A 22,151-nucleotide genomic window follows, 5' to 3' on the forward strand; every position below is an offset into this window, starting at 1 on the left:
CCTGTGCGCCTAGAGCCCGTGCTCCGCAACAAGAGAAGCCAATGCAATGAGCAGCCCGCGCACTGCAACAAAGAGTAGCCCCCGCTCACTGCAACTACAGAAAGCCCACGCTCAGCAATGAAGACCAGTCGCAGCCAAAAACAAAACAAAAAAACAAACCTTACAATGAGGTATCATCACACACCTATGAGAACAGCTGAAACGAAAAACAGTGATGACACCGGAGAGCGACAAGGATGTGGAGAAACCGGATGACCCATACCTTGCCAGGGGGAATGGACAATGGTACAACCACTCTGGAAAATAGTTTGGCAGCTCTTTTAAAACTAAAAATGGACTTACCACAAAGTAAGCAATTAATTGTATTCTCTTTTCTTCCTAAACACTTCTCTACACGTAATACAGAATGGTCAGCATACCCCTTCACAGAAATAACAATGTTCTCAACTCCTTGAGTAAATAGCACCCTTGGAAACATCTCTACCCAACGACCGGGAGCTTTACTGAGGTGTAATTGACAAATAAAACTGTAATATATTTAAAGTGTACAAAGTAATGACTTATGTATACATTGTGAAATGATTACCACAATTGAGTTAATTAACACATCTATCATCTCACATAGTTATCTTTTTTTGGGTGAGAATGCTTAAGAGCTACTCTCTTAGCAGATTTTAAGTGTGCAGTACAGAATTATTAACTACAGCCACCATGCTACGCATTAAATCCTCAGAACTTATTCATCTCATAACCCAAAGTTTGTGCCCTTTGACCAACGTCGCTCCATTTCTCCCACCCCCAGGCAACCACCATTCTACTCCGTTTCTTTGAGTTCAACTTTTTTTTCCTCCTGCATGCCACACCATTTTGCTTACTCACATCTGTAGCCTTTGCTCTGTCTGGAATGACCTTCTCCCTCTTCTCTGCAGCAAACTCCTACTAATTTCTCAAAGCCTTACTCAAATGCCACTTCCTCCCGGCAGCCAGCCTAGACCTGACACTGGGCTGAGCTCCCTCCTCTGAGGCCTGAGTCTATTAGAGCTCTCATCAGAGTGCACATCCCTTCTGAGACTCTCTCTCCACCACCGCAGCACTGACAACAGGAACCCCTGGGGTAAGTGAGTATCAAGTATTTCTCCTGGCACCTGGCACATGGAAGGCTCTGGGGATCCTTTGCCGATGAAAGCTGAACGGTGGCCACTAGAAGATGAAAGACTGAGTATGTTTCCCCCAGTTTTACAACAGAGGCTTAGAATCAAACAATTGTTTAGTGTGGTGGCTCACGAAGTGTGTTTCCTGGACCAGCAGCCTTGGTATCGCATGCTCTACACCCCAGTCCTACCAAGCTGGAAACTCAGGGGTAAGACCAGTAATCTGTACTTTAACAAGCCCTCCCTCCGGGTGATTCTGAAGTTCACTATTTAAACGAACTCACTCACTCAATCCATCTTTCATCAAATATATACCAAGCATCTACCATGTGCCAGACCCTGTGCTGTGTGATGGTAATAATATTATACAAAACGACCTGGAAAGGTATCGATCTTGGAGAGCAGGTTTGTTCGTGCACATGTGCGTGAGTATGCATGCACGTGTGTGTGTGCACACACGCTGAACTGGGCTAACAGAACGGAGAGTGCTCAAGGCCACGGTCAGGAAATACACATGAAGCGAAGGGCACAGGGGCAGCACGTCACCTAGTGTCGGGGGAGGTACAGGGAAGCCTTCCTGGAGGAGGAGCCTCAGCACTCACATTGGAGGAATGGTGTCTGTGGAGTGGGTGGGGGTGAAGATCATGAAGAATTTCCATGGGGAGGATTCTGAAATGCACAGCCTGCCTAGGAAATCAGAAGTGGCCACGGCGGCTGATGTGCAGGGCACTGCACAAGGCTGGAGAGGCGGGTGTGTTCCAGTGGCCAGAGTGAGGCACGGAGGCTGTGTCCTGAGGGCTCTGGGACACAAGGAGGGTTTGGAGCAGGGGACAGACATGGCCAGATATGCAAAGACCCCCCCAGTTACTGAGAGGGGGGTGGACCACAGGAGGTGGCACAGAGGCTGGGGGCTCAGGGAGGTGGCTAGGGTGGGGCACTGGGGAAAGGAGGAGGGGGCGGAGATGCTCAGGAGGTTGAAGGGGTGGACTGCAGTAGAGGAGAACGGGGGAAGGGAGACATCCAGGATGAGGTACACGGCTCTGGCCTGAAGACAGGGGAGTCGTGGGGCTGCCCCTCAGACAGGGACCCTGGAGGAGGAAGGTTATAGGGCACCAGGGCTGAAGGTTCCTGGAGAGCAAGCTAGAGAGCTTGGGTTTATCCTGAGGGTGCTGGGGAGCCAGGGAGGAGTTGGGAGGATCCCTCAGGCTGTCCGACTGGAGAAGGGGACAGGACTGAAGCCCGACAGGCCATGAAAACTGGGTAATGCTGGTGGCCTGGTCCTGGGGAGCACAGGCTGGAGTCAGATGAATGGTTGTTCTGGAAGGCGCCTGCTCTTGTTCAGACAAGGGATTCAGGTGTCAGGAAAACGGCACCCGAAATGCTGCTGCAAGGACAGGCACGGCAAGTCCTGCCCAGGCCGCTTGGCCCTACATCTTGACACACACAGCCCACTCTCCTGGAGGTCCTCTGATGACCTTCAGCGATCCATAAGCCCCATAAAATGGCAAATAAACTTGTGGGGTAAGTGCATTTCCTGAGGAAGAAGGATTCTGGCTTTCACCAGATTCCTTAACTGAAAAGAGTGAAGAGACTCTGACCTTTCTGGGGATGGCTTGTATCTTGCGTAGGTGGCTGAGCCGGGGGTGGAGAAGCTCCCAGAAGGCTGTCGGTAGGGAGGGACTTTGTCGACCCCTGCTGGTGATGCTGTGTAAGGGGTTTCTGGGAAGCTGACGGGCCTGGAACAGAGATAGGAGGGAGGAAGGCAGTGGGGGTGAACGGGGAGGATACTCCTGCCCTCCGAGGAGGGACAGCCAGACCTCACCCTCAGGCCCAACCACATCCCATCTGATTCACCTGCTATCCTCCCATGGGGACAGAGAGAGGGCTGCTGAGCAAAGGGCAGCAGGAAGCCAGGGCACCCCTTGCCTGCCTTCCCACTGCGGCTGAGCCTGCCCCTCAGCTTCTGTGGCCTGATGGGGCTCTGATGGGGCTGCGAAGACCGTTCCCGCCCATGCCTGGGACAAGACGCTCCTCTGCAAGGTGGATTCCTTCATTACTTGGAAAATTTTCTTTATCTTTTAATATATAATATATTCAAAAGCATTTATCTTTAAGGTATATGCCATCATAATAAAACAAACTCCCTGAAGCTACCACCCAACCCAAGAGCTAGAGTGGCGGCAATTCCTGTCCACTGGTGGGCTCCTCCCCTTCCCACTTCCCTGCCAGAAGGAATCACTGTCCTAAATTTTGTGCTTATCAGTCCTTTGACCTTCTAAAAATATATAAAGTTTTAATCATATTCGCTAGGGTGGATTTCCAACCTCAGACCCTGAGCTCCCCAGCCCTGGGCCCTCACACAAGAGGCTCATAAGGCAAGCTTAAGGGAAAGAGGAAGCGGTGGGGGGGTGGGGGGGGTGGGGTGGCATATAAGCACAAGATGAAGAGGAGGAAAACTGAGGAGAGGAAGAGACTGGACAGCAGGGAAAGGAGAGAGAAAAGGGCAAAGGGCGGCTGCAGACAGGAGGGGAGGTGCGGGCTGGGCTGGTGCCCCGGGTGGGGTGCGGGGGGAGTCCTTACCTCTTGCTGTGCAGGGGCTGGGACTCCCGGAAGGGGACCATCGGGGTCTGCTTCGGGGTCCGGCTCAGGGACTGGGCGTGCCCGGGGGTGGTGGGAGTGGCCCACTTGGAGGCTGGGAGAGAGTTGTGGGACGCGGGCCCGCTCCACTGCCAGGGAGCGTTGCTGCGGTAGGGGGGCCGGCCCCCCGCGACCAGGCTCTCCAGCTCCGTCTTGGGCTCCGAGGTATTCATGTCGTAGGTCTCTGGCCACCCCCTGAGAAGAAAAACTGCATTACTCAGACAGGCCCCGGCCCACCAGCGCGCACGCCTGCTGAGCATCGCAGCTGCACGGCCTGGGCTTTCCCACCCAATCTGAACGGACACGGCCTATTTTAAAGGCCCAGTAGGTACCCTTTAAACTGGTCTCACATGTAGCAGCTTGGAGGCCTCAGCCGGGACAGGGCCCAACAATGTGGCTCCAACGTTTGATGCTCTCTACCTCATCTCCTCTCCCCTGTTCTTCCTCTCTCCTCGTCTCCCTTCCTCTCCCTTCTCCCTGACCCAGGCCTTGGGTCGGCCAGTGTCCTCCATGGGCTGGCTCGGCCCCCCTTGGTGGTTCTCGGGGCCAGGAAGGCGGATGCCCTCAGAATCAAAGGACAGTATCTGCCTTGTTCCAAAGAAGCTCAAAGGCAGCTGGAAGAGGAGCAGGTGACCTACTTTGCAGGGTGGTTAAAAAAAAAAAAAAAAAGCCACGAAATCCAGAACCTTGAAATAGATGCAGAACGGCCCGTGAATTCCCCCAGACCAGGCTGGCACACACGCACCGCAGCGTTCCTGGCTCTAGGTGGGGAGATCCACAGGTTGGGCTGGCATCTCCACCACTGCTGCAGTGCAGCACGGGAGGGGGCTCTGAGCCCGAGGAGGGGGGGGCGTGCTCACAAAATCCACCTCCCAGCAGCTGTGGGAGCTGAGCTCAGAGGAGCCCTTGGCCTGGAGGTTCTCCTGCCCACACTGAGCCAATCCTCTGTGGTTCTCCTGAGTCCCCTGGAGCCTGGGGAACTTTCAGGGCATCCAGCAAAAGATCTGGTGGACTTGGTGGCTGGGAGCCTGTGGGCCCAGGTCACGTCTGCTAAGGAGTCATTAAAAGGTGACCTGAGGATGTGCTCTGGCACCTGGGCCAGACACACAGTGCTGCTCAGTAGCACTAGAGTCGGAGCTGAGCTGACGTTCAGCAGCTCCTTCCAGCAGACTCTCTGGATTAGCAGGTGCCCACGCCTCACAAGGTACCAGGTGAGGAGTGACAACATACTAATGTCTACCAGCATCCACAGATACACCAGGCCTGAGCAGAGGTGGAGGGGGTACCATCGTGGCTCCAGGCAGTGCACACCTGCTACTCCTGCCTGCTCAGCTTCTACACCCCTTCTCCTGAGAACAGGTCTGTGTGCTCTAGGTGGGGCTGACCCCACTTCTTGGCTCCAGGTATGAGCACATGACCCAGGCCTGCTGGTCAGAAACTCTTCTCTCTCTGGACACAATGACAGGCACAGGACTGTTATGTGCTCCAGGCTGAGCCAATCAGAGACAGTGAGCATCAGCTCTGGAACTACCGGGGGAAAGATCTATTTCCCTGGGCGGCTGAGCTGGGGAGACCTAAGCTGGAGCTATGAGGAGAGAGAGGTCATCTTTGTCCCCGTGAAGTGGGAGATGGCTTGAGAATGACAGCAACGCACAAAAGGAGACAGGGGATAAAGATTCCTGATGAAGATGGCCCTGCATAAAGCCACACTTAAATCTTGCCCCATCTCCTAGTCTTACCAGGTGCATTAGCTAGTAAAGTCTCTCTTTTTCTTCACCTCTGTTGCTGGTAACGAGAATTCTAATCAGTAGATACACTGAAGAGAGAAGTAAATTGAGGCACAGAGAAGTTAAGTAATCTATCCAAGGTCACACAGCCAGTAAGAGGTGGAAACTGGATTTATCTATGTATCTATGTACCTATCTATGTACCCATGTATGTATGTATGTATGTATCTATTCTTTTTTTGGCCATGCCACACGGCTTGTGGGATCTTAGTTCCCCAACCAGGGATCGAACCCACACCCTTGGCAGTGAAGGTGCAGAGTCCTAACCACTGGACTGCGAGGGAATTCCCGGAAACTGGATAGTAAGCTGACTCGAAAGCCCACAGCTTCAACCACCATACACACTGGCTCACTGAACAGTGGTTTGGGAACCAGTGAGTAGATTTTTTGGGTCCCTTCTGCCCCAGTTACTGACAGCTTCATCTTTGGTCAAGAGTCCCTAGGCATGACGTCAAAGAGGGAAACAGTCATCTTGAAGGCAGCACAGAGTGATGGAGAGCCAGGGCTCTGAGGCCAGACGGCTGGTTCAGATCCCACCTCTGCCACTTATGGCCTGTGTGGCCTTGGATGAGGGATTTTCCTTCTCAGAGCTTCAGTTTCCTAATCTGTAAGATGGCTGCGAGCATTAGCAGAAAGTGGCGCGTGCCAAGTGCTTAACAAACAGGAGCTCTTGCTGTTGTCGCCTTCTCCAGCCGATTCTGTGGACTGTCTACCTGCCATTCCCACATGCTCAGAAGCGAAAGTCTCCCTTCCGCCTTCTGAAGTCAAACCACACCCACCTGGGGGCTCTGGAACAATTTCCTTCCCAGTGATCTGAGATCCGTCGGCATCTAAATTACCCTGAGCGCTCAGTAAAGGAACACAGATTCCTGTACCCTATCTCAGCTCCTCTGAATCAGAGTTCCTTTTTAGGTGGGGCCCAGGAAGCTGTACTTTACCAAGCCGCCAGGGATGATGCTGACATGAGAAAAAGTTTACGAAGCCCATTTCACTTATTTAGTTTTTGAATTGTTTTTAAAAATTAAAGTGGTATAAAAGGGCATCCCTGTCCCCATCTCCACTCCCCAGTCACACCCACCAGAAGCACCCACAGCTGCCAGGTTTTTACATATTCTTACAGAAATAGCCTATGCACATAGGTAAACATGATTTAAAATAGAAATAAAAAGAATATTACACTTAACTCCAGATCCCATCTTGCCTTTTTAAATTCTTCCCAATTAATGACATTTCTCACCAGAGAGTTCGACATTTCTGAACTCTCAGCACAAAGAGACTCACTGCATTTTCTTTCTTTCTTTTTTTTTTTTTTTTTTTTTTTTTGCAGTACGCGGGCCTCTCACTGCTGTGGCCTCTCCCGTTGCGGAGCACAGGCTCTGGACGCACAGGCTCAGTGGCCATGGCTCATGGGCCCAGCCGCTCCGCGGCATGTGGGATTTTCCTGGACTGGGGCACGAACCCGTGTGCCCTGCATCGGCAGGCGGACTCTCAACCACTGCGCCACCAGGGAAGCCCTGCATTTTCTTTATAAACAATCCATTACTATTCCATCACGTGGATGACCTGGAATCTACTCAGCCAGTCCCCTGTGGTTGGATATTGAGGTTTCTTCTAGTCTTTTGCTTGACCAACAACGCTGCCCTCAGCTACTTGCGGGAGACATCTGAGGGCGGATGCCCCTGGTTTGCAGACCACTTTTCCTCTCTGCCTCCTTGCCCTTGATTTCTGACAGCCTAGTTTCTGGGGGCCATGGGGACTCCTTTCTTATCTCTACTACTCACTCACTTGTGGGGTTTCAATTTCCCTTCTCAGGGAGGAGTTTCTACCCCCTCCCCCTTCAGACATCTTAAGTCCAACTGAAGAGGACAAAAGCATCCCAGATCGCCTTCCCCATCAGGCAGCGAGAGACAGCAAAATGAGAACATCCCTCCTGAGCCTGTGCAAGCATCCAAGGTCATGACGACACACCTCACCGAGGGCTCCGGAATGTCCTCCCGGCTACCTGGCCCAGCCTGGCAATTGCCCAGCCTGGCAGTGCAGGGGTCACTTGAGAACCCCAGCCTTGCAGCCTGGCGGGGGTGAGGATGATCCCCTGTATTCTGCTCTGAAGAACACGGGGTCCAGACACACGCCATACGGAGCCTGGCTGGAGGCAGGGAGAACCCTCTGCTCATCCTGGTGTGTTTCCCCTCAGAGCTTATCGTGACATTTGAGCCAGGAGGCCAGGGTTGCAGCAAGAGGCTGGAGGGACCCCAGCGCTGGGGTTATCAGCTCTGCAAATGAGGCCAGCCAGACACCTCTGCACTTGAAGAACAACAAAAACCACGCAAGTCCCAACCCACACCCGCCCCTGTAAACAGGAGATCCTGTTTCAGTGGCCGCCTTGTAAAGGGAGCAGGATGATAGTTTTTCTCCTAAATAGGGCAGGGAGTGGAACCCGTCTGGTCACACCCTCCTGGCCCCATCTCCCCACAGTTGGAGAAGGGAGCCTGCAGACATTTCCTTTTGCTTCAGCTGGTCCCTACCTGTTGGTCCAAGGACGCCTTTGTAGCCTCTGGCGCTCCCAAGTTTTGAAGGCAGGGTATTTCTCGTGTGTGTGTGTGTGTGTGTGTGTGTGTGTGTGTGTGTGTGCGCGTGTGTGTGTGCGCGTGTGCGCGCGCGCGCGCCTGTGGGGTTACCTCAGCTTGACTTGTCCCTGCAGAGCTCGGAGCAGGTGTGGCCAGGCCTCAGCTCTGTGCAGGGGTGGAGGAGGCCCCAGAAGAGGGCTGGGAAGAGGGGACGCCTGGACCTGACCGGAGTCCTGAGGCTGGGGGGCTGGGGTGTGTGTGGCTAAGCCCTTGGTTGCAGCAGGGTTTAAGCCTGTCCAGAACCAGCCCCCACCAAGGTCAGAGCAAAAAGACTCAAGAAGATGGGGCTGGTGCAGCCAGAACGCACACGCCCACAGATCACAATCGCTCTCAGAGGCAGCTGAGGATCTGGACACGGAAGCTGGACTGAGTTTTGCTCGCCACTCAGCAGCCGTACAACTCTGCACAAGACACTGGGCCACTCTGGCCATCAGTCTTCTCACTGGTAAAGCGGGGATCACACCAGCCCCGCGAGGTCATGTATATAAGCACCCAGTGTCACCTCATCTCGTGCCTTTCTTGTGGCTCTCTCAGCTCCAGCCACGTGACCCTCTTCCTGGTCCATCAACAAGCCAAGGGCCTCTGTCCTCACCTTTGTGATGGCTACTCCCTGCCCGCAAGGCCCCTCTCCTGGCTCCCTCGCGTGAGCCTTCCCTGAGCCCTTATCCAACGTCGGGTCACGCCCTTTATGCTCCTCACACCCAGGATCTCATAGCTGGTGTCTTCCGAGTGCCTCCTACAGGCCAAGTCCTGTTCCATGTGCTCTACAGGCCTTACCTCCCCCGGCCTCACAACCACCTCTAGGGAAAGGTCTATTCTTGTCCTTATTTCACAAATGAGGAAACAGGCAAGAGAGTGGTGAGGCCACTTGCCCAGGGTCACAGTTAATAAGAGAAGCAGCTTGGATTCAAACGTAGGCAAGCTCCCTGCAGAGCCTGCCTTCCCACTATGCTCAGCTGCCTTCCCCTTTGGCTATATGAACCATCTTACTTGCTTACTTGTTTACTGTTTGTCTCCGCCGATCCATTCAGCAGGGCTGTGAGGGCCCAGGCCTTGACTGTCCTCTGTGCAGCTGTGTTTCTGACGCTTGGAATGTAGTGATTCTAGAGAGAATCACTGTCTCCAGACCCCTCTGGAGGTTGCAAGGGTACCAACTCATTATTCTAAGAACTGCATCTATCCTGCCTTCCCTGTACAAATTATAGCTCAGAAGAATCATATAGTTGCTGAAGGATAGGTCTTTTTAGAAGAATTCCAGGGACGTCCCTGGCAGTCCAGTGGTTAAGACTCTGGGCTTCCAACGCAGGGGGCACAGGTTCGATCTCTGGGCATATCGCGGGACGGCCAAAAAATAAAATAAAAATTAAAAAAAAAAAAAAGGGAGGAATTCTAGACAAAAAATAACACAGGAATGACAGACATGAGGACATCACTTCAATGTGACCTGTAATGACATAGGGAATCCAGGCAATGATCACGAACGGCTGCTAAGAGCTGAAGGGAAATGTATGGTCACGGGTCAGGTTGCCACCATCTGAACCCTCTGAGCGCCCTTAGTATCACTCACACAGGGACAACCGGACATTTGATGCCTCCTAATGGATGCACACCTGGGAAGTGCCGTTACCAAAAGAAATTCAACCAGAATCTGATCGGGCTTCTATGCCAAACTTCAGTTTATAGGAAATACACACGCTAGGAAAACAGGTTAAAGGACACCAGAGGGGTGGTGTCCAAGCAGCTAAATCCAGGACGTGGGAAACTCTAAAGGACAAGTGGCCTGGTTTCCTCCCAAAGTAAGCTGTAAGAAAAAAGAGGGAGGGGAAACTTACAGATTAGAAGAGCCTGAAGAGGCACATCAACCAAATGCCACAGGAGCGGCCTGATTAACAAAACAACTGTTTTTAAGAAATACCTCTCTGGGGCTTCCCTGGTGGCACAGTGGTTGAGAGTCCGCCTGCCGATGCAGGGGACACGGGTTCGGGCCCCGGTCCGGGAAGATCCCACATGCCGCGGAGCGGCTGGGCCCGTGAGCCATGGCCGCTGAGCCTGCGCGTCCGGAGCCTGTGCTCCGCAACGGGAGAGGCCAAAACAGTGAGAGGCCTGCGTACGGCAAAAAAAAAAAAACAACAACACAAAAACAAACACAAGAAATACCTCTCTGATACAAAAGAAGTTAAAGATAGACTGGGCAGTTGATGCTGACTTTCTGCTAAATTTTTTAAGTGTAACAATAATTTTTTAAAGGTCCTGACTGGGTAGAGATACATTCCAAGGAGTTGGGATTGCTTCAAATAATCCAAGGTGGGGAGGTATGGAATTAAAAAAAAAACCCAAAACTGGGACTTCCCTGGTAGCACAGTGGATAGACTCCATGCTCCCAATGCAGGGGGCCCAGGTTCGATCCCTGGTCAGGGAACTAGATCCCACATGCATGCTGTAACTAAGAGTTTGCATGCCACAACTGCGGAGCCGGCAAACCACAACTAAAGAGCCCGCATGCTGCAATTAAGGAGCTGACGAGCCGCAACTAAGGAGCCCGCCTGTTGCAACTAACACCCAGCACAACCAAATAAATAAATATTTAAAAAACAAACAAAAAACAAAACAAGAACTGGCCATGTGTTGATAAATGTTGAAACAAGGGGTTCAGCATACTTTTCATATGTTTGAAATGTTCCATTAAAACAAAGCAAAACAAAATGAAAATAAACAAACACTGTACTGGCTTCCTAGTGAATAAAACCCAAGCTCATCACCATGTCCAGAAAGGCCCCCAAGTCTGTCCATCTCTCCCATCTCGCAGCCTTGCTCTCTGTGCTCCAGCCATACCGGCCTGCCTGTGCTGCAGGAATGCACCACACACACTGACACTTTGGAGACGACCCTGTCCTGGCTTGTTCCTGTCTCGGACCCGCTAGCCTGGAAAACTACATGGTGGCCTCCACCCGGGAGCCTTCCCTGACTACCCCGAAAGCCACTCTCCCGCCACGCTGCAAACCCTTCAATGACCCCACTTTCTCTTCTCAGACCTCATTGCTGCCAGGTCCTGTATTATACATCTATTTGATGACTGTCTGTCCTTCCGTTGGACACAAACTCCAAGGGAACAGGCACTTTTTTTGTTCATCGCTGTATCCTGAGCACTTCAAATGGAGGGTGCACACAGTAGGGGCTCAATACATATGTGCTGAACAAGTGAGTGAAGTGCCATGTGCCCTCAGGAAAGGACTTTTAACGCTGTGTGCGACTAAGGAGGTCGTCTGCCTCACAGGGCTGTTGTGGAGGCCGGATGGGACAGCACGCGCGTGGAGAGCTTAGACAGCGACTGGCTTGCAGGAGGGGTTCCAGAGATATTAGCTCTGACCCTGTCACCACTATCACTTTTCCTACCGAGGGAGGGCTTCAAGTGCCAGCACCTGGGGAGCTGCCGGCCTTTCAGGGTGAACAGACTCACCTCCGGGGCGTGCCGTCGTCGAAAGGCGGGATGATGACCACCTTGACGGTGACGGAGGTGCGCAGCAGGTCGATCATCTGGTCGTGGGTCAGCGTGACCACGGCCACCTTGCAGATCTCCACCAGGCGGCTGCCCTGCCGGAGGCCGGCCTGCCAGGCAAACCCGTAGTCCTCCACCTCGGCCACGGTCCCGTCGTACTTCACGTGGAAGCCCAGCTGCCCGAGCCCGTTCCGCCGCAGGGTCATGTCCACCGTCTCCCAGCCATTGGTCATCACCTGCAGGCAACACGTGGGGTCTGGCCTCACAAGCTGCTCGGGGTCAGCTCTTGTGGGAGATTCCCGGTCAGATTCTGCCCTTTGAGGCCAAAGACCCTGCTGACCCCTGTCTACCCTCCCAGGTGACGTCAGGGTACGGGAGCGCAAACACCCACCTAGTCCCAGCCCGGGGTTCCTGACTTCTGGAGAAACGTGGATACCTCACACAGAGGTGGCGGTCATGAGCTGTGATCTCCAAATGAAACCCCCCCCCCAACCCCCGCCCCACCGTTGGTGGTCTCTGGGACTTGTTCTGGCCAGTTCTGTGAATGGAACTGGCATACTGTCTGGGCTGGGGCATTTCACTGACAATTCAAGACCCTCTGCAGGCCTTTCGCCTCAGCCACAGCCTCTAGGATTATTCCGGAGAGTGGCTGTTTGGTCAGCTAGGGTTCCGAAGTTAGAATAATGTGGAGCACAGGCGCCAGCTGAACCTAAGATGGATACGTGGTGGGAGTGACATAAATTTTTGTTATTTGAAGCCACTAATAATGCACCCTGACCGATACGGTGACTATGACCAGAGTAAAACCCAGAGAGGCCACAGACCAGAGGTCCTGCGATCTTTTCTAGGTTGGCGGCTCGGGCCATATTTTTTACTTCATGACATCATTCTTAGAGGTACAAACCCCTTCCCAATCTCCTTTCCAGACCGTCCCCCATCCTGGAGCCGACCAGACCACACAGGGCCTTGCCTCCAATTTACTCCCTGCTTCATTTGTATGAGACTTTCGTCATGATTACCATAGATATGAGAAGCCACTGAACAGAACCGCTGGGTCTCCAGCATGGCCTTAGGGATTCCCTCCTCTTCCTGGGACAAAAAGATTAACTTAACAAGCCGTAGCTGTTAGACAAGTTACATCAAGAATTGTCTGCCCTATCCTAAAACTGCATTAAGGAAAGAGTTCGTGTAATGGTTCACATTTCCTGTGAGAAGTCATTCCCTGGCTAGAAGGCTACCTGATGTACCTATTAGAGCAGCACAGTAAGAAAGAATTTTATGTCACAAGCCACGCTATGCATTCACACATTTACACTTGTATCCATATACCAAAAATATTCCTTGCAATCCACACTGACATTCCCGAGTGTGGGTAGCGAGAAATGAGTTTGGATGGCAAAAGACTTACCTGATAATGTAAACACATTTGTTCCTGGTCTGGACAGTGAGAATTTGGGAAGCGAGGAAACATGTAAAACTGGAACAAAGCTCCACAAAACCAAGTCCTTCCCCACTGGGATCCACTTGGATACGTTTCAATCTTTTCTACGCTATCTTTGAGAATTGTTGATTGAGACCCAGTAATTGATTTCATAACCCAACTTGTTTACATGACAATAAGGAGTTACTGTTAATTTTTTATGTATGATGATGACAAAATAGTTATTTTTACAGAGTCCATATGTTTTAGAGATAAATATTGAGATGTTTCCCGATAAAATGATAGGATGTCTAGGATTTGTTTCAAAATAATCAGGGGAAGAGAAGGGAGGGAAGGGAAAAACAAGACGGGCCACGGGCTGATAACTATGGAAACTGGTGATGAAGCTACAAGTTCACTATGTGAGTCTCTTTACTTTTCTGTATGTTTGAAAATTTCCACGATTAATAAGTTCAAAAAAGTTGGTTGGAAAGGAAAGTCTACTGTTGAGTGCCTCAAAAGAGAAAGTTGTGAGTGACTCCATCCTAGACCCCTACTTCTGCTTTGGGAGTCAAAATTCTTCTTCCCTTTGAAGCCGTCACCCTTGTGTCCAAAGAATTTGACTGTGGGTGATTCACAGGAGAGTCCTGTGTGTCTGCCTGTGCCCGATTAGGCAGCGCCAGCCCTGGGAGTCCTGGGCTGTTCCAAGGGCCAACCCCCTGCAGAGGCCCCGACGGCTCAGGCACTGCTGTGCAGGACTGCTAAGTGCCTTCCACTCTCCATCCTCCCCTTCTTCCTTTGAGTAATGAGACTCCCCTGCCCACCGCAAATCACGAGTTTTGATGGGTGCATGGCCACCTGGTTGGGGACCACATTTCTCAGCTTCCCTTGCAGCTGGGTGTGGACATGACTTGGTTTTGGGCAGTGATGGAACAGTGTTTATAAAAATAAAATTGCTTGTCCTCCATGCTCATGCTTTCTCCCTTCCTGCAGACAGGAACATGGATATGGAGTGACTCCACGTTGACCATGTTGAAAAGTACAACATTGAAGGGAAAGAAGGAGCCACAGGAGGAAGGGACGTGAGTCCCTGAGCTGCCTCTGCCAGCTATGAGCGGCCTGAACGCTAACTACAAAAAAAATAAACTCCCATCTTATTTCAGCCACTGGATTTCTCAGTCTCTCTCTCTCTTTCTTTTAGCAGTTCAGCCTGTAACTACCCAGGATGGCTGCTTTGGGTCATTTTGGATGGAGGAGAGAGCCAGTAGGGGAACTCGGGCTGCTCTGGCTTAGTGTCCTGAAACTTCTGTGCCATTTGCTTTTGTTAACAATCCGAAGGCAGCCCCACCCAAAGAAGAACACCATTCCCGATGTTCACAAGGTTCCAGAAAGGCTCCATGGCACACGGAACACCTTATGAGACCAAACACACAACGAGTTCAGAGGAACCTCTGCTGTGTCATGCGGCCACCCTGCCCCCTTTAAAGCTAATTTTCTTGGGGACCGATCTTTGTGTGCCAGGCATTGGTTAAGTCCTTTCAATGCCCAATTTCTCTAATATCTCACTTATGACGTACATACAGTAATTTGCTTGTTTTACAGCTGGGGAATCTGAGGCATGTCAGTTACCCAAGGTCATAAAACAGATCTGACTCCTTAACTCTATCTTTTAGCCCCTGTACTGTTTTCCCTGCTGCTATGCTGCTTCCCCTGCCTTTTTTTTTTCTTTTATTTATTTTCCCCCTCATTCTTCACCAGGATGATTCCTACTTACTGCTCTAGCCTCAGTTTAAGTCATTTCCTCAGGGAAGCCTCACTCCACCCCGGGCCAAGGCTCACAAGCTGGGGTGCTTGGTGGGTAACGGGAGATGCAGGCTGGTGAGAACCATGGTCAAATGGTGCACTCACGCCCTGTGTAAAGGGGGCACCCAACACCCTGCTTCAGCTGATCCCTGACCAGTATAAACATAGGCCCTGGATAGCCAGATCCCCCAGTTTTTCACGAGAAGCCAGAAAGCTAGGTTCATACGAAATCCTCGGAATGTTAAGCATTGGTAACTAATTAAATATGTCTGGGGGCTGCATCCCATCTGCGGGTTTGAGACCGCCCACCATGACAGGTTCCTCTCGCGTCCTCAACACTCTGCCTTTTAGCCTCTTGGCACTTTTGATTCATTCATGTTCAGTGTCTGCCTCGAATGGGAGCCTGGGTCCACCATGGTCACTGCTGAGTCCCAGCACTGCCCGGCCCAGGGCCCGGCACATAATAAAACCTGTCGACTTAACAAAGGATGTCTGAATCCCAGCTGTGCTGGGGGAGGGTGTGGACCCCTCACCCTGGAGGATTTCACCAAGAAAGACTCACCTTGTGAGCCATTTAAGATGGGCCTGTCCCTTCACAGAAGGTGGCTTATGTCATCACTTCCTGGCTGCCCGGTTTCTCAGCTGGCTTTGGGGCATTGAGATTGTGAGGGGGGCTGTGGAAATGTGCTCTAAAAGCACTGCACCAACAGGAGGCACGGGGGTGGGCGTGGGACAGAGAGGATGTGGGTAAAACATGTAGCCTGGCACAGTGCCTGGCACGGTCACTGCTCAAGAAACGCAAGCTGCTGGCAGGATTTTGGGAGGAAGACCTCTCATGTTTAAGAACCCAGGCCCTTAACTCACTCTGGACCCTGGGCAAGTCCCTTTACCTCTCTGGGCCTCAGCTTCCTCATCTGTGAATCAGGGGTGATAACAGTATCTCCCTCACTGGGCTTTTGGGAAGAAGAAATGCAAGTTTGTGCAAGGGTGCAAGCAGTCAGACAGTCAGCCCCCCCTGAATGGCCACTTTTGCTATTACTACAGGGTAGCACACATGCGAGCATTCAGTCCACCGTCACTGAGTGCCTACTGCACACCAGATGCTGGCCTAGGTGCTGAGAACACAGCGGCAAACAACAAATGTATAAAAATACATGTCAGATGGTGGTAGGTGCTATCGAGAAAATTAAAGCAGGGAAAGTGGGTGGAATAAGCTCAGGGCCAAGTTGGGGAGGGGAGTTTGCAATTTTGGATAATGAGGCCTCACTGACAGGTGACATCTGACTAAAGGCATATAGAAGGGGAGGGAACCATGTGGGGATGAGGGAAAGTGTTCCAGCAAGAGGGCACAGGCAGTGCAAAGGCCCTGAGGCTGGATGCCTGATGAGCACACTCTGGAAACAGCAGAGGTCTGTGTGCCTGGAGCAGAGAAAGCAAGGGGGGACAAGATCAGAGGCTGACAGAGAGGCCATGCAGGGTCTCATGGGCCACCGTAAGGAATTGGGCTTTTACCCAGAGTGAGCTGAGGGGTTTGAGCAGAGCTGTGACATGATCGAATCCCTCTGATGACCTTACTGAGAAGAGACCACAGGGAAGCAAGTGTTGATGCAAAGGAGACCAGCGAGGAGGCTACCTGATAGGCCAGGAGGGGCTATGGAAGGGGGAGAAGTAGCGTAGCCTGCCTACTGGAGATGGAGCTGACAGACTGGATGTGGGTGTGAGAGAAAGGGGAGTGAGGCTGATGCCGAGGCCTCTGATCCCACAGATGAGTGATGAGCTTGTCCTCTGCTGAGACAGGAGAACCCTGGGAGGCATGGGGAAGGAAACTAGGAGCTTGCTCTTATTTTTTTTTTTTTTTTTTTCTTTTTTGGCGCGCGGGCTCAGCAGTTGTGGCTCATGAACTTAGTTGCACCGCGGCATGTGGAATCTTCCCGGACCAGGGCTCGAACCCGTGTCCCCTGCACTGGCAGGCGGATTCTTAACCACTGAGCCACCAGGGAAGTCCGGAGCTTGCTCTTAGACATGTTAAGTTTCAAGGTCGAGTGGAGATGCCAGGCAAGCAGTTAGTTATCAGCCTCAAGTCTGGGCACAAACAGGTTTTGGAGTCAGAAAAATCTGGATTCAGATCCCAGTCTGCCACCGACTGTATGACCTTCTGTGAGTATCTATACCTCTCAGAACCTTGCATTTCTCATCTGTCAAGTGGGGATAAAAACAGTGCCTACATTCCACGGGGTGGGTGAAGAGCTGTGAGGTCATGCACGTAAATGGCTCATTAGCACGGAGTCAGGGTTCAGTCATCTCATTCAACTAACCAACTAATCAGCATTTACTGACCACCTACTGTGTGCCAGCTCTGATGTGTGCATATCAGATAAGCAAGTGAGCAAAACAGTCAGAGGCCCTCGTTCATGGACCTCACATCCTAATGGGAAATCTACACACAAGCTACTGTGGTAGTCTAAGGTCTAAGGCAGGGCATGAATTTTGGAGTCAGGGAAGCTGAGAGCAGGGCTTTACCAATCCAACTGAACTCAAACAGCAAGTGCAAAGGCCTAGAAGGGTGAGGCCAGCCAGCTGTCACAGTGGCCTCTGGAGGTCACGGCCTCCCAAGCCAGGCCAGCTTGCCTGGGCCACATAACTCATCCAATCCTTAAGACTTTTACATGATGTAGGATGATTACTGTTCCCATTTTTCAGATGGGGAAACTGAGTCACCCAGTGGTTAAGTAACAGGGTGAAGCTACACAGCTGGTAAGTGGCAGTGCTGGGAGTTGAAGCCAGGCCTTCCGATTCAAGAACCTGTGTTAACTCCCGTGATACACTGCCTTCTCTATTCCATGCATGACGTGTCATTCTGCTAAACCCACTGAGAGCCAATCACCGACCACAGCATTCCTTCACACGGGGCTCAGATGTGGCCTTAGTACTTCTTAGCTCAATGCTTCAAACAGCCATTACCAACTAAGCTGTCATCTGACTTGAAACCAATCTGCGACCGTTGGTTTGGCAACAGTCCGAGCCTGAGCTACTGAGAGCTTAGGGTTAAGATTTTTATCCAGACTGTGAGTCTGTTTTTTAACAGGAGATGTTAAACCACTCACGTTTATTGTGATTACTGATGTGGAATTATTCCTGCCATATAATTTTCTGTTTTTTGTTTCTTTTATTATGCTTTTGTATACTCCCCACCGCAACATCCTGTTTCTGTCCTATATTTTAATGGTCTGGAAGCCTTTCATTCTAATTCTTCTGGAAAGTATCCTTACATTTTTAACATGAGTTTAAACTTATCTTTCCTATCAACAACTTGAGTGAGTAATTATGCCTTTTGTCCTCCCAAGGTGATGGCACGGAGAGCCTCGGACACCTTCCCCAGAAAGAACCCAGGCTGTGGGACCCACTAGACCCCTGGTGTGTAAGTGACAATTCTGATTCTCTTGGGGCTGATGAGTGTCCTGGACTAACTCACTGGGCTCAGGGAGGCATTTTAGGGGTTCCTAAGGCCTCTGCCAGACCACAGAACTGCAGCACCCTTGAGAAGCTCTCTCCCTTACCTTCAGCCTCTGGACAATTTCCCTTATGTCCTCCACAGAACCCTCAGAGGCCTTTAGGAAGATGTGGTCCCCTCGCCCATAGAAGATTTTGAGTGTCGAGGAGTCTGGGGTCCAGCCGATGACATCCCCACAGTAGCAGTTGAACACCACCTCCTTGGTACGTAGATCCAGAAGCACCACAAACTCGTTGGAAATTCCCAAAATGCAGTCGATTTCTACCCCCTGGGCGAAGTCCTCAGCCGCCACCCTCCAGGCGATGGCCCCGGCACTGTGCTGCTCAGCGCCTGCCCGGGCTTTTGTCTTCTCCTTCTTCTTGGAGGTCAGGGAGATGAGGTTGAACTTGCCGGTGGAGTCAATGGGTGTGTTGGAGACACAGTTTTCAGCCAGGTCCTTGAGGTACTCCTGGCGGGTCCTGGTGGCCATGGTGTGGAACTTGTCGGACTTGTGCGCAGCATTCTCAGCATTAATCACCTTGGCCAGCAAGAAGTCTCTGAAGACATCAGATTTGCGGAATGTGGTTCCACTGGGGATGGGGGGTCCAAAAGGAGGAGCATCTTTGGATCGGGTCACAGCCATACTGAGGAAGGAGAAATTATTTAGATGGTAGAAAGATAGGCTCTTGAGAATTCCTTTAGAAAGAAAATACATGACCAGAAGGAGGAGTTTCCTTTCTAAGAACGGAAGTCCACGTCTAACTAGTAAGTTGCCAGCCGACTAGACTAGAAACTGGAGAAAAGTCTTAGGGCACATGCATGCATTTTTACTTCCTATACAACAGGTGTTAGAACATCCACTGATATTCAAAGGATAGTTTTCCTAGCATCGTTCAACTTCAGTTAATCGTGTTTTACATACATACAGGCTTGCGGTAAATTATAGTTTGGCAAAAATTCACCCCTTCCTCTCTACCTTTGTGGGCAGGTACATCCCCACCCCATTGAGCCTGAGCCTGGTCACGTGACTTGATTTGGCCAATGGCTTTCGAGCAAAGGCACAAATGTGTGTGCAGGCCAGGCCTGCCTCCTATGCACCTGCCCTCTCCATGAGGTGAACATGCCCCGGGGCCTACTGGTCCAGGAGGATGAGGACACCTGGAGCAGACCTGCAGCCAGGGCCAGCCAGACCTCAGCTGACTTGCAGATTGTGAGCCAAGAAGAAATGATAATGTTTGTGAGCCACTGAGCTTCGGGGTGGTTTGTTAAGCAGCATTATTGTAGGAACACCTGACTTATACGGAACATTCTGTGATTTACTTCTTTCAAACACTTGTGTAAGACTAACACACTTTGTAAATCATCTCTACAAAAGTTGTTCATTGTATGGGGAAGTTAGGATGGGGCTCTTCCTACTTCAGTTTTGACTGAGATGTTATTATGATAGAAATCAGATAGCAACTGAGTGAGAAAGTAAAAAGGAAATGATCTAAAACCTGTTCCCCCAAATAACCTTCTCACCCACTATGCAAATTAGAGAGGGAGGATCTCACTGGGAGGAAAATCTTGGAGAAAGTGGCCCCATGAATAGGGGCCGTCCCTAGGTGACCCTTATATTCGGGAGGAGACTTGGGTCTGCTCCTGCCTGGGAGATCTAGAAGGCGGGCAGGGAGCCCCCGCAGATCCCAGAGAGCACGCAGCCAGCTGTGACCAGAGCCCCAGTGACATTTCCCTGTCTCCCGTTTTCTCCTTGTGCTCCAACCCTGGACAGGTCAGAAAGTGGCAGTGAGCAGGCCTGGGGGAGGGGAAGTGCAAGGCGGAGGAACAGAGAAGAGGGAAGCAGGCTCCCCATCCACCGAGGTTCCCAGGCAGAGGCAATCCTGAGCTGGGAGGCAGGAGATTTGCCGATAAGTCAAGTTTAGACTCGATGAACCTCGTTTGTCACATTCGAGACTCAGTGGCTACAAGTTAGACGACTTCTAGTATCAGGCAGAAAGGCTATAGCACCTGCCAGAGTGAACGTCCAGGGGGCAGGGGAAGGCAACTCTCACGGAAAGACATTTAAAGGGGCTCCAGAGACACCGTGAGTTATGCTGTTTACATAACGACGATTAAAAAACAGCATGAGGTGCTGAAAACGAGGTTTTTCTTAGAGAGTACTGCATTCACCTTCTATAGAAATGTCAGCTTGTGATTACGGTGTTGGGAGAGATTTCATACCGTAAGACAATTTTAAAAATAATGAGATTCTTGATTAAAACCTGTTCTGTGAAACCCAACCACAATGAAAGGCCTGTTCAGGTTTTGACTCCCAAGCCCCCACCCAACTTGACAAGGGGACAGGGTGACATTCATGCATTTGTTTGACCAGTGCTTCTGGGACGCCCCCCCCCGGGACGCCCCCCCCCCCCCCCCCCCCCCCCCCCACACACACACACACACTCTTGGGCCCTGGGGATTTACTGTTCTGGGAGGGCCGTTGTGAGGAAGAGAAATTACACTGGGATCTGCAGCTGAGTAGGAGACAGAGGAAGAGCTGAGGGGAGGGCCGTGCAGGCAGTGGGCGTGGGAGGAGCAAGGCCCGACAGGAAAAAGCACGGGGTGCCCAGAGCCCAGGCAGTGAAGGGTGGAAGGCTGATGAGGTCACCAGGGACCAGGTCAGGCAGGGCCTTGATGGTGAGTTAGCGCTTTTCATCCCGAAGCAAGCAACCATTTTACCATCTGGGCTGGCTATTCACTTCCTGTGCCCCCAGACGCAGTCTCTACCATTGTTTGCCCTGGAAGGTGGGTTTCTACAGGCTGTTCGACCTTCACTGGGTTCCCCTGGCCAGGCTACGGGAAGGGGAGAGGAGAGAGGGTGTAGTATTTATTTCTCTTCACTGCTTCCCTGCTGGGCTCGGATGGTGGCAGTGGCTGTAGTCCTGGGCCCTTTACTCAATCAACAGCCACAGCTTCTGCTGCACAGCCCCTCTCCCAAAGCCATAGTTCTCCCTGGTTTCCAGAAACTTCTCCCATCCCCTTCTGATCTCATCCCTGGGGGTGGGGTAATGGCGCCCTGCTGTTGCTGATCCCTGGATGTCTCACTTTCCTGTATTGGTTCCCTTAACATACCCACACCTATTGGTCTGTTCATTAATCCCTCAGTTAAAACCCAGAGTGGGGGGCAACTGCTTCTTGCGGGTCCCTGATGAATGCAGGTGCCAGGCTGACAATCTGCAAGGATCACCGTGGCTGCCCCATGAAGAAAGGGATGGACGGGACAAGAGAATGTGCAGGAGACCATGGAGAGAGCTACTGCAGACCCAGCTGGGTCAGGCCAGACCCCTTGCTCTCCACCTCCATGGTTCACTGGCCAGTGAAACCTTCTCTACATCCTGCGAATGTGTGCGGGCCGGTGCCACCCACCTGGGCTCAGCTGATGCCCCAGAGCCGGCACAGGTGTTCAATACTGATTAAAGTAATGATTTAAACTTGAACAGACAGACCAAGAAGAAAGACTCCTACCAATGTGTAGGTTTGACAGAAAAAGGCATTTCCCAGTGGAGAGCTTCTTCAAAGGCCACACAAACCAGGCAGCTTTTCCTCTGTGGGAAACCCTGTGGGCGTGGCCTTGCCTCCAGGCAGGGGGATGGATAAGACAACCTCGCCCGTCTCTCTACTCTAATCAAAGCCGTGTTCAGACTGTGCTTTACAGATGTGAATGGCTCTGCAACTTCTTCATTCAGGACGTGGCTGCTTAT

The 22,151-nt window shown here is 51.6% G+C and overlaps 1 protein-coding gene across 3 annotated transcripts in view; it reads right to left on the reverse strand.

Annotated features, from left to right (window-relative positions):
• SIPA1L3 (signal induced proliferation associated 1 like 3) overlaps nt 1-22,151 on the reverse strand; it is a 236,836-nt gene that overhangs the window by 52,878 nt on the left and 161,807 nt on the right. For all 3 annotated transcript variants that reach the window (XM_067020260.1, XM_059044984.2, XM_059044986.2), the window contains 4 exons: nt 18,479-19,055; nt 11,660-11,934; nt 3,732-3,983; nt 2,750-2,887 (listed from right to left, as the gene is read on the reverse strand). In XM_067020260.1, coding sequence (XP_066876361.1) covers nt 2,750-2,887; nt 3,732-3,983; nt 11,660-11,934; nt 18,479-19,055 — 1,242 coding nt within the window. The remainder of the gene's footprint in view (nt 1-2,749; nt 2,888-3,731; nt 3,984-11,659; nt 11,935-18,478; nt 19,056-22,151) is intronic.

Source organism: Kogia breviceps, chromosome 18 (genome assembly GCF_026419965.1).
Source record: "Kogia breviceps isolate mKogBre1 chromosome 18, mKogBre1 haplotype 1, whole genome shotgun sequence".
Lineage (NCBI taxonomy): Eukaryota > Metazoa > Chordata > Mammalia > Artiodactyla > Physeteridae > Kogia > Kogia breviceps.